The following is a 12790-nucleotide window of genomic DNA, read 5'->3' on the forward strand; positions in this document are numbered from 1 at the left end:
TTAAGTATGGCAGTTTTCTTATACTCTTACACACTTCTGGTCCTCCGGCAGTGCCCCTTCGAAGCATTTTACACTGTTATGGATTTATTTTTATATTTGTTCTTTTGTTTTAAGTGGCATCAATAAATACATGTGTTTAGTTGATCATGTGAACTGGAATTTCATAAAGCTTTTAATGGGATTGCCAATGACATCCTAAAGTATTCCCCAGAAGTGAATTCAAACAAATACTATAATTTTGTGTGATGAAATTCTTAAAAGATAAATTTGTATTGGTCCACTTAAAATTTTGTGCATTTTTAGGGGCGCCTGGGTAGCTGAGTTGCTTAAGTATTTGACTCTTGGTTTCGGCTCAGGTCATGATCTCACTGTTTGTGAGTTCGAGCCCCGCGTCAGGCTCTGCACTTGAAGTGCAGAGCCTTCTTGGGATTCTTTCTCCCTGTCCCTCCCCCACTCATGTGCTCTGTCTCTCTCTCTCAAATATAAATAAATAAACTTAAAAAAAATAAAATAAAATCTTGTGCATTTTTAAAAGATGGTCTATGAAATAGCTAGAGAAAAAATAAATTACTTTATATTTATTATGCTAATGCCAGAATTGCAATGGAATCCTGAAAAATTAATGTTGGAACTCCTTGCAAAAAATCCTTTAATGAATTAAATGCAACAAATTAAGGAGTGGTAGATTTGAGGTATGTGTGTGTGATATGATACATCTCATATACATTTTGAAACTTTTCAAGTGTGAATAAGTCATCTAGGAATGCATAAAATAAATGCTTTGTGCCAAGAACAAATTCCTAAATGAAAAGACACAAAGTATTCATTTCAAATATTAATTCTTGGAATGATTCTTTAGATTTAGGCTATTGGGATTGGAATTCAGTCTTTAAGAAAATGAATCAAAGTAAATTAATTTTAAAATATTATATGATAAAACTTCAGAGAATCTATGAAAATTCATAATCAGTATTAATGCAGAGAATTTTTCTAATCACAGTATGAGAAGCAGTTTCAATGGTGGCTGAACAAAAAGTAAGTTTCCAGCATTTTATTTGCTACACACTATTTCTTTAGTTTCTGATGTATACCAAGATAATCCTCTTGGTATTCATGAGAAAATAAAGATATATGCTACTGTGAAAATCTTCATGCACATCTCTTGCCATCATACCCATAAGATAAATTCTTGGTACTGGAATCACACAATCTGTGATACTGAAATTAAGTATTTACATATTATATTTTGATAGCTAGAGTCAAATTGCCTTTCAGAAGCTTGTTCCAGTTTGTATTCTTACCAATAATGTATCATTTTGGAAAACAGAATCACTTTGGAAAATCACTTTGGAAAACAGAATAGTGTCTATTTCCCACCTTTTTATTTATTCAAGGGATTTATGTTTGTTACATAAATTATGTCAGAGATTTAGAAAAGTTATATCTTGCTTTGATTTCTATTCTTTTAATTATGAGTGAAGTCGAGTATCTTTTCAGAATCTTAAAAGACATTTTTAATAGCTTTTTAAAAAATCAAGTTCTAGTTTTAATCATATTTCTTAATAGTCCTTAATCATATGTTCTACAAACTAATCTTTTGTCCATTATATATTCTGTAAATATTTCTTTCTTTTTCAGAGTCAGCTTTTGACTTGTTGGTTGCATTTAAAAAAAAATTGGGTAGTTAAATATATTTATCTTTATACCTTCTCGGTTTTATGCCTGCCTAGAAGTCTTTTGTACCTAAGATTGTAAGTTCACCCATGATTCTTTTGTAATGTATATGATTTTATTTTATACCTTTACATCTTTGTGTAAGCTTGAATTTATGTTGCTATAATGACTAATCTATTAATTCAGCTTTATTTTTTTTCAGATGGCTAGCCAATTATTTTAACTGTCATTTATTGCATAAGCCCTCTTTTTCACAATGATTTGAAGGGTCACTTTTGAGTAAAACAACACTCATTTGTGGGTATATTTCTAGATATATTGTTCTGTCCTATTGATTTATTTGCTCCTTTCTCTTTCAGTGCTGAACAGTTTTAACTTTTTTGGGTTTATAATATGTTTCAATGTTTGGTAAGACTAGTTTATCTTCAAATTTTCTCAACTTTCTCTTAAAAACCTATTGATATTTTAGGTAGTATTTCTGAATTTATTGATTGACGTAGGGAGAGTGAACATCTTTACACTGTAAATACTACATATCCTAGAGTGGTTGTATCATTTGCTTAAGTTTTATTTCATGCCCCTCAGAGTTTCTAGCTTTCTTTGTATGACCTTGTTTATTGTTCATTAAGTTTAACTGGGTATTCTTTCTTTTTGGTTGCTATTTCAAATGGAATTTTTAAAATTTTATATTCTAATTGGTCATGTTTATTATATACACACATATATATGTATATATACACATATGTGTGTGTGTGTGTGTGTGTGTATATATATATATATATATATATATATATATATATATATATATATATATATGTTAAAGCCACATGCTTTATCAGGCTTTTTTTTTTTGAAGTATTATTGACGTATTAGTTCCAGGTATGCAACGTAATGATTGCAAAATGATCACCACAGTAAATAAGTCTAGTTTAGTTAACATTTGTCACCATACATAGTTAGAAATTTTTTTTAATTTTTTTTCTTGTGAGGAGGACTTTTAAGATCTGTATTAGCAACTTTAAAACATGTAATACAGTATTATTAACTGCAGTCATCATGGCATATATTACATCTTCATGACTTACTCATTTTATAACTGGATGCTTGTACTTTTGACCCCATTCACCTGTTTTGCATACTACCCCCTCACCCCAGTGACCACCAATTTGTTCTCTGTATCTATGAGCTTGATTTTTTGGTTTGTTTTATTTTGTAGGCTCCACATATAAGTGAAATCAAATGCTATTTCTCTTTTGAGGTCTGAGTTGTTTCACTTAGCGTAATGCCCTCAAGGTCCATCCAGGTTATCACAAATGACAGAATTCCATTCTTTTTAATGGCTAAATAGTATTCTACATGTATATATGTATTCATATGTGTGTGTGTGTGATATGTGAGAGATATATATATATATGATACACATATATGTGATGTGTGATATATATATGTGATATATGAGCTTGATTTTTGGTTTGTTTTATTTTGTAGATTTCACATATAAGTAAGTCAAATGGTATTCCTCTTTCTTGGTCTGACTTGTTTCACTTAGCATAATGCCCTTAAGGTCCAGGCTGAATAGTATTCCACATTTGTATATGTGTGTGTGTGTGTGTGTGTGTGTGTATACATGTATATGTACATATGTGACATGTTTTATATATATGTGATACATATGTATCACATCTTCTTTATCATCCATCACTGGATACTTAGATGTTTCCATATCTTGGCTGTTGTAAATAATGCTGAAATGAGCATGGGAGTACATATATCTTTTCAAGTTAATGTTTTTGTTTTCTTCAGATAACTACCCAGAAGTGAAAGTGCTAGATCATATGGTAGTTCTGTTTTTAATTTTTTGTTTTTCATAGTAGCTGCACCAATTTTAATTCCTACCAGTAGTGCATAAGGATTTCCTTGCCTCAAAATCATTGTTACCACTTGTTATTTCTTGTCTTTTTGAAAATAGGCAGTCTAACAGATGTGAGGTGATATCTCATTGTGGTTTTGATTTGCATTTCCCTGATGATCAGTTATATTTTTTATGTGCCTGTTGGCCATTTCCTTTTCTTTGGAAAAACGTCTATACAGATTCTCTCTGCCCATTTGTAAATTAGATATTTTGGCTATTGAGTTGTATGTGTTCTTTAATATTTTGGTTATTAACCCCCTTATCAGATATAGGATTGGCAAATATTTTCTCCCATTCAGTTGGTGGTCTTTTCATTTTGTCGATGATATCCTTTTCTGTGCAGAAGCTTTTTAGTTTGATGTAGTACTGCTTGTTTATTTTTGTTTTTGTTGCCTTTGCTTTTGGAGTCACATATAAAAAAATCATCACTAAGACCAATATCAAAGAGCTTACTGCCAATGTTTTCTTCTAGGAGTTTTATGGTTTCAGGTCTTACATTCAAGTCTTTAATCCATTTTGAGTTAACTTTTGTGTGCTGTAGGAGATAGTAGTTCCATTCTTTTGTTTGTGGCTGTATAGTTTCCCCAACACCATTCATTGACTTGACTGTCCTTTCTCTATTTTTTAAGTTTATTTATTTATTTATTTTGAGAGCCAGAGAGAGAGAGAGAGAGAGCACACATGAGCAGGGGAGGGACAGAGAGAGAGGGAGAGAATCCCAAGCAGGCTCCATGCTGTCAGCACACACCTTAACTCTGGGCTCAATCTCACTAACCTTGAGATTATGACCTGAGCCAAAATCAAGAGTTGGACACCTAACTGACTGAGCCACGCAGGTTCCCCATGACTGTCCTTTCTTATTGGATATTTTAGCCTCCTGTGTTATAAATTAATTAGCCATATAAATGTTGGTTATTTCTGGGCTCTCTACATCTTCAGTTTCTTTTACCAGTGTAAAATAAATTAATAAAGTATAGTTATATACTTTATTAATAATATAGTAATATATATAGAAATAATATAGTTTTCAGGGTACAGGTCCTTTATCTTTTTGGTTAGGTTTATTCCTAGGTATCTTATTATTTTTGGTGCAATTGTAAATGGGGTTGATTCCTTAATTTCTCTTTCTGCTGCTTTATTATTGGTATATAGAATTGCAACAGATTTCTGTGCATTGACTTTGTGTCCTGAAATCAACTCACAGAAATTTACTGACTGCATATATCAGTTTTAGCAGTATTTTTGGTGGAGTCTTTCGGGTTTTCTATATAGTATGCCATGTCATCTGCAAATAGTGAAAGTTTTACTTCTTCCTTGCTGATTTGGATACCTTTTATTTCTTTTTGTTGTCTGATTGCTATGGCTAGGACTTCCTGTACCATGTTAAATAACAGTGGTGAGAGTGGACATCCCTGCCTTGTTCCTGACCATAGAGGAAAAGCTCTGTTTCTCCCCATTGAGGATGATGTTGACTATGGGCTTTTCATCTATGGCCTTTATGATGTTGAGGTATGTTCCCTCTAAACCTACCTTGTTGAGGGTTTTTATCATGAGTAGCATGTTTCTTAATCTCTACATATTTGTGAATTCTCCCCTTTTCCTTTTTAGTTTCATAGCATTGTGGTAGGAAAAGATGCTTGATATGATTTCAGTCTCCTTAAGTTTATTAAGATTTGTTCTGTGGCCTAACATATGGTCTATACCAAAAACTGTAACGTGCACTTGAAGAGAATGTATATTCTCCTTTGGGATAGAATATTCTGTATATATTAAATCCAACAGGTCTAATGTGTCATTTAAGGTGAGACATATATTTTATAAATTCCGCTTTCTTAATTATTTTACTGTTCTTAATAATTGATTTACTGTTCATTTTATTGCTTTACATATATTTTCTATTAATATTTATACTTTTACTTGTCATTTCCATTTTCATACCTTATTTATTTAATTGCAAGATTTGAGATCTATTGGTTTGGTGTCCATTAATTTAAGTGCTATTGGTCTGTAATTTTATATTTTTAAAGAATGTCAAGTTTTGGTAAAATTCTTCTGCTACTTTAAAAAAAAGATTTGGGGGCACCTGGGTGACTCAGTTGGTTAAACATCTGAATCTTGATTTCGGCTTGGGTCATGATCTTACAATTTGTGAGACTGAGCCCCACAACAGGCTCTGTGCTGACAGTGTGGAGCCTGCTTGGGATTCTCTCTCTCTGCCCCCCCCCCCCCCCCCCGTGTGCTCTCTCTCAAAATAAATAAACTTTAAAAAAAAAGATTTGGAGAGGCTCATGACTAGAATGGATTCTAAACTTAAATTCCCATATATAATATATATTAATTTTTTAATGTTTATTTTTGAGAGAGAGAGGGGCTGCGTGAGAGGAATAGGGAAGAGAGAGAGGGTGAGGGAGACACAGAATCTGAAACAGGCTCCAGGCTGCAAGCTATCAGCACAGAGCCCAACTCTGGGCAGCCACAGTATTCCAAAGGAAAAGTTATCAATTACGTATTATAGGGTTTAAATTAATTAGTTTTGGCATTTTTTAATAAAAATTTTTTAAAGTTTGTTTATTTTGTGTGTGTGTGAGAGAGAACGAACACACATGAGTGGGGAGGGGCAGAGAGAGAGAGGGACAGAGGATCTGAAGCAGGCTCCGCACTGTTAGCACAGAAGCTGACATGGGTCTCAATCCCATGAACCATGAGATCATGACCTGAGCTAAAATCAGTAGTTGGATGTGTAACTGACTAAGCCACCGAGGCACTCCAGGTTTGGCATTTTCTCTTTCTTTCTTTCTTTCTTTCTTTCTTTCTTTCTTTCTTTCTTTCTTAAGGTTTGGCATTTTTTTAAGGAATTAACATTGTAGAGGTAATTACAGGGAATATTTTTTAGAACTTTGAGTTATGTATGGCAAAAATTTCAATTTTATGGTCTATAGTTTCTCTCTGTAAAGGTACGTATTATTTTTCACTTTGATATCTTCACTTCCTCCCATGTGAGACCTTTGCTTTGGTTCTGTTTGTCTATTGTTGTTCTCTAAATATACATTGCTGTTTCTATTCTGGCACTGACATGGATTGTTGCATTTATTATTTCATTTATCATTTGAACACCTTTGTTTTTAAACACTATACAAAGTTCTGGAGTTATAGTGGTAAATAAGAGAGCTCTGTATCTCATGGTCATGGACTTTGCAAATTACAATACTAATATGATATATAGTAGTGGCTGAGTTTTAGAATTAGACAGACATGGGTTCAGATACTTATTTTGCCATCTAATAGGAGTAGGACCTTGGGTGTGTTATTTAACATCTCTACACCTTAGTTATCTCATCTCATCCTTTATTAGGAAAATACTAAATACTCCTACTTTGTAGCATTTCTATGTAAAGTCCTTGTGTTAATATTTGTCAACTACTTTGCACAGTCCTTGGTATACAGCAAGTGCTCAATAATGGTATGGTAATTATCGTTAATACTGTACCTCCTACCACAGAAATCATCACATGAAAAACATCTTTGGTTATTTTGTCACAGCCCACATCACATCATTTTCCTAAAGCCATAGTACAAGAAGATTCAAGATTTAAAAGCATGTGTTTCAATTATTGAACTAGATTTGTTGAAAGAGATAAAAGTAATTCAGTATTCTCTAGTTGAAGGATTAAATGTGGCCTCTGTTGGTATTAGTAATATTTAAGTGAGCAACTTTTAATTCTATGTATATTACATTTTAGATCTAGTTTTATAAAATTGTTTCTTAGCTTCAGAATAACAAATAATGTTGTTTTATGTGCAGTGACTTAGCAGCTGGACACTGCTTTCCATTTTATTGTTTTGACATCTTGTGCTTAAGTAAGGCTTGCTAAATGAAATATTATTCATAGCATGGTAGTAAAGACTTTACATTCTTCTTATATACATTCTCTGGACTTTGCAAATGGCATAACTCAGTTCTCTGACCTCTCAGTACTAAAATGAGTTACTGAACTATTTTATTTACCTTTTGCAATTTCAAAGACCAATAATAAGAAATGTCTTCGTTTTAAAACTTGTTGAATCTTAGGGCTGATTCTAAGAATCTTTAGATTCATTGGCAACTTTGATGAATGATATCTGAAGTGGAAAACTGCTCAAAGTGCTCAGATGGAGTTTGGACCCATCATTTTCATTTTGTAATAACAGAAATGGGGGGGATGGGATGAGACTATACTTGGACTTAGTATTTGTATCCCAGATTTTGTATTTGAAGGTAAGAGAATAATAGAATTCATAGGATAAACTCCAAACCAAAGGCAAAAGTATTTGAGATGAATCAAGTATGACAAGAAAGTATTTATGTGTGTTTGATGTTGGGGTGGGAAAAAGGAACTCTGCCATTCAGTAGGTTAATCTTCTGTTCTTTCTTCTTTCTCTTTCCAAAATACAATCACAGCTTTGAATTCTTATACCTGACAAATGGCCTAGCTGAAATATTTCATAGAAGAGAGAGCAAGATTTAGACTAGTATTGTATTAGTTAATTTTTGCTAAACTGAAAATTTTCAGTATGTTTGATTTGCTGATCTTTATCGAGTAGGACAAATATAAAACTTTAGGAAAGAAACTTGTAACACTATTAAATATAATAGCTTAGAAAGAGTGATAATAGTGAGAAATAAAAACATTAAAAAATTAAAATGGGTGATGACAGCAGGATTTGGGGTTAGTACAAGGGAAGTTCAGTGGAACCCCAAAATATTCATGTGAAAACTAAACACAGATACATTGTTAATCTTCACAAGGACTGCTTTGGTTGGAGGGCTAGGACATAAGTCCCATTTATATGAATTCAAGGGAGAACTGGAGGAGATTAAGTAAAAACAGTAAGTATTGATAACTCGTAGGGATCGTTGCTATAAAGATGGTAAAGTAATAGGGGATAGCTGAAGAGAGTTATACGTTTAAGGAAGAGGATTTGGGGTATTGTTTTGTTTTTTAACTCTGGGAGAAATTAGAACTTACTCGCTTGTGGATGGATGTGGTACATTAAAAAGGGAAAGTGAATCTCATAGGGCAGTTGGAGGCAATTTCTCCAGCATTGATTTTATGTTGGCAAGAAATGATGGCAGCCACTGTGTAAGTTTAAGGTTTATTTTCAGATAAGAACATGGACAATTCATCCATGGTAATGTGTGGGAGGGCAGAATACATGAAAATAAATACAGGTAGATTATTGACCTAATGGTAAGAGGGGTAACGGTTTTCTTCTAATTGCTTCAATTTTCTAATGAATTTTCCAGGTCTCCAACTGACAGTATCTGAAAGAGGGAAAGAGGAAATGGACTAGGGCAATGCAAAGGAAAGAGCTTCAGAAAACCATGTATTTCAAGAAAAAAACCTGTCCTGCTTTATATATTACCCCCTTGGCTCTTGAAGTTATTATTTGGGTTCTGATTATACTCTTCTCTTTTGGAAAATTGCTTCTCTCTTATCTCTCAGCTCCTTTTTTTTTTTTTTTTTTGGCGGGGAGAGGGGGGAAATAAAAAACAACTCTTCCTTTGGACAGAGTTAGATATCTGTTTTATCCTAATAAAAGAGAAGTGGATGACAAAGTATTTTTGACAGTCTTCTATATCCAGATATATCCAATCACTAAGTTGTATTTATTCTTATTAACTGCAGTGCCAGAAACTAAAGAATAGGACTATTGGTATTCTGGATTTCTTTTTTTTTTTTTTTTTCATTTAAAAAATATATCATAATTTTTTTCTTCTTCTTTTAGATGTTCTTAATAGTTGCTCCTCTTTCTGTACTCTACAACTGGAGAGATGAATTGGACACCTGGGGATATTTCAGAGTCACTGTTTTACATGGTAACAAAAAAGACTATGAACTGATTCGTGTAAAGCAGAGGAAATGTGAAATTGCTCTAACAACTTATGAAACACTGCGCTTATGTCTGGATGAATTGAACAGGTAATGGGAATAATGAGAATGATTACATTAATATTGTTTACATCCCTTTATATTGTGATTTTCAAAAAAGCTCCAAATATCCATAGCATAATTTAATTTCATTTAAGAACTATTGAACTAATTTATAATAACTTATTTTCTAAGAAGGAAAAACCTTCAGATTTTATACAGTCCATTGTATTTCCTTTATTCCCTCTCCAAACAATGCCTGTTACAGAAGGGTAAGACTGTCCTAAATCTCATGTACAACCTTTTATGCATATGGCACCTCTAGACTAAGATGGTGATTTTCATGAGTGATTTTAATTATGGGAGTTTGTTGTGAATGTATATTGGCAAAAAATACATAAACATATTGAGAATCAGTATTCCAGGACTATAAGTACCCAAAAGAAATGAACTGACTTAATGCCTACCTGCATCTTAAGATTTTAATGAGGCATCTAGAGACATAATTATAAAGGCATATGAGTGTTGCAGTATGTAAGAAAGGATGCAGTGGGAGCATCCTTTGTAAGAAAGAACATAAGGAACCTAACTTTGCTGCAGAGTGAGGAGAGTTGTCAGGGAGCTTCCCAGAGAAGATGACCTATGAGCTGGATAAGAATTGAATGACGAAGGGTGCCTGGGTGGCTCAGTCGGGTTGAATGTGTGACTCTTGATTTTGGCTCAGGTCATCATCTCACGGTTTGTGAGTTTGAGGCCCCGTGTTGGGCTCCACACCGCCAGTGCAGAGCCGGCAGGGATTGTCTCTTTCTCTGCCTCTCTCTCTTTCCCCTTCCCCTGTTTGTGCATGTTCTCTCTCTTTCAAGATAAATAAACTTAAAAAAAAAAAAAAAAAAAAGAATTGAAGGATAAGTAAGAGTTGAAGAGTAGGGGAGTAATGCAGGAAGAGGGAACAAGCAGCATTTGCAGAGGCCTTCAAACAATAAAGATCACATTACTTTTGAATAAATGAAAGCAGTTTTGATGCTTTCTGTATCTCATGGCTGCAGCATACGTGTAAGAGGAAAGTGGCTGGGAGACAACAACAGTGTGGTAAGCAAGGAACATCATAAAGGGTATTGAAAGCTGTCTGGAGAGCTAAGCATCTTTATTCTTTTTTTTAGTTTTTTTAAAAAAAATTTAATGTTTTTATTTATTTTTGAGAGAGGGAGACAGAGTGAATGGGGGAGGGGCAGAGAGACGGGGAGACATAGAATCCAAAGCAGGCTCCAGGCTCTTAGCTGTCAGCACAGAGCCCAACACGGGGCTTGAACTCCTGAACTGTGATATCATGACCTGAGCCAAAGTCGGACGCTTAACCGACTGAGCCACCCAGGCGCCCCTATTCTTTTTTTTAAATATTTATTTGAGAGGGAGAGAGAGAGAGAGAGAGAGAGAGAGAGAAGGGCAGAGAAAGAGAGAGGGAGAGAGAGAATACCAAGCAGGCTGCATGCTGCCAGAGCAGAGCCCCATGTGGGGCCTGAACCCCATGAACTGTGAGATCATGACCTGAGCCAAATTCAAGAGTTGGACTCTTAACTGACAGAACACCCAGGCACCCCTAGGGGTCTTTATTCTTAGAATGATAGAGTACCCTTGAAATGTTTTCAGTAGATTACTAATATGATAAAAATGGTCAGATTTGCATTTTATTTTATTTTTTAAGGTTTATTTATCTATTTATTTTAAGTTACTTATTCATCCTGAGAGAGACAGAGACAGCGTGAGTGGGTGAGGGGCAGAGAGAGAGGGAGACCGAAAGTCCCAAGCAGGCTCTGCACTGTCAGCTCAGTGTGGGGCTTAAACTCACAAAACTGAGATCATGACCTGAGCCAAAACCAAGAATCAGACACTTAACCAACTGAGCCACTCAGGTGCCCCTTATTTATCTATTTTGAAAGAGAGAAAGTTCCCTCAATTTCATGAACCATGAGATCATGACTGAGCTGAAACCAAGACACTCACCTAACTGAGCCACCCAGATGTCCCTAGATTTGCATTTTATAAGTAGTCTAGTTGTTGTGTATACAGACCAAGGAGAGCCAAACTAAATGGAGAAAGACCAGTTAGAGGCTTATTTTGAGCTAAATCATGTCCCCTCCAAATTTGTAGGTTCAAGTGCCAACCTCAGGGACCCCAAAATGTAACTGTATTTGGAGAAAATATTCTTAAAGAAGCAATAAAGTCAAAATGAGGCCGTTAAGGTGAGGCCCTTGTCCAATCTGCCTTGTGTCCTTAGAAGAGAAAGAGATACCAGGAATTTAAGTGCACAGAGGAAAGAATACATGGGGACACAGCAGGAAGGCAGTCATCTTTAAGCCAAGGAGAGAGGCTTCAGAAGAAACCAAGCCTGCCAACACCTTGATCTTGGATTTCTAGATTCTAGAACTGTTGTATCTGGTATCTTTTGCTCACCATAATATTTTTGAGATTCATCCGTGCTATTGAATGTATTTGTTCTTTTTTAATGTTGAGTTGTATTGCAGTTTATGAGTATACCATATTTTGTTACCCATTTATTTGAGGATGGATATTTATATTTGGGTTTTCCAGTTCATTATTATAAGTAAAACTGTAAGGAATAGTTATGTATAAGCCTTTTTTTAAACATACATTTTCATTTATCCTGGGTAGACATATTTTCATTTCCTGGGAGTGGAATTTTGGGGTTTTATGGTTAAGTATAACTTTAGAAGAAACTCCCAAACCATTTTCTTGAGTGGTTGTATCATTCTATTCCAACTAGTGATCTACAAGACTTCAGTTACTTTGTATGTTCACTAACATTTAGCATCGTCGGTCTTTTTGTTTTTAGATATTTTAGTGTGTCTGTGGTGGTATTCTGTTGTATAATTTGCATTTTCTGGCCTATGTATTCATGAAAAAAATGTTTATTCTACAGTTGTTAGGTGTAGTATTCTATAAATATCAATAAAGTCAAGTTAGGAGCTGTTAACACTTAAGTGTTCTCTTTCTTACTGATTTTCTAGTTTTACAATTTCTGAGACAGGAATGTTGGAATCTTCAATTATACTTGAGTATTGTTAAATTTCTCCTTTCAGTTCTGTCAGCTTTCAATTTATATACAGTGTTTTGAAACTCTTATTAGGTACACACACATTTATGGTTAGTATTTTTTCTTATGAATTAATCCTTTTATCTTTAAAAAACATGCTCCATTTTATAGCTAATAATTGTGAAGTTTTATCTGATATCAATATAGACAATATAGTCTTCTTGTACTTACTGAATATTTATC

General features: G+C 34.1%; 1 protein-coding gene across 5 annotated transcripts in view; it reads left to right on the top strand.

Annotated features, from left to right (window-relative positions):
* ERCC6L2 (ERCC excision repair 6 like 2) overlaps window positions 1-12790 on the top strand; it is a 131763-nt gene that overhangs the window by 43429 nt on the left and 75544 nt on the right. For all 5 annotated transcript variants that reach the window (XM_007089010.3, XM_042963685.1, XM_042963682.1 and 2 more), the window contains one exon: window positions 9353-9546. In XM_007089010.3, the coding sequence (XP_007089072.3) occupies window positions 9353-9546 (194 nt within the window). The remainder of the gene's footprint in view (window positions 1-9352; window positions 9547-12790) is intronic.

The sequence above is a fragment of the Panthera tigris genome, chromosome D4 (genome assembly GCF_018350195.1).
Source record: "Panthera tigris isolate Pti1 chromosome D4, P.tigris_Pti1_mat1.1, whole genome shotgun sequence".
In the NCBI taxonomy this organism is placed as follows: domain Eukaryota; kingdom Metazoa; phylum Chordata; class Mammalia; order Carnivora; family Felidae; genus Panthera; species Panthera tigris.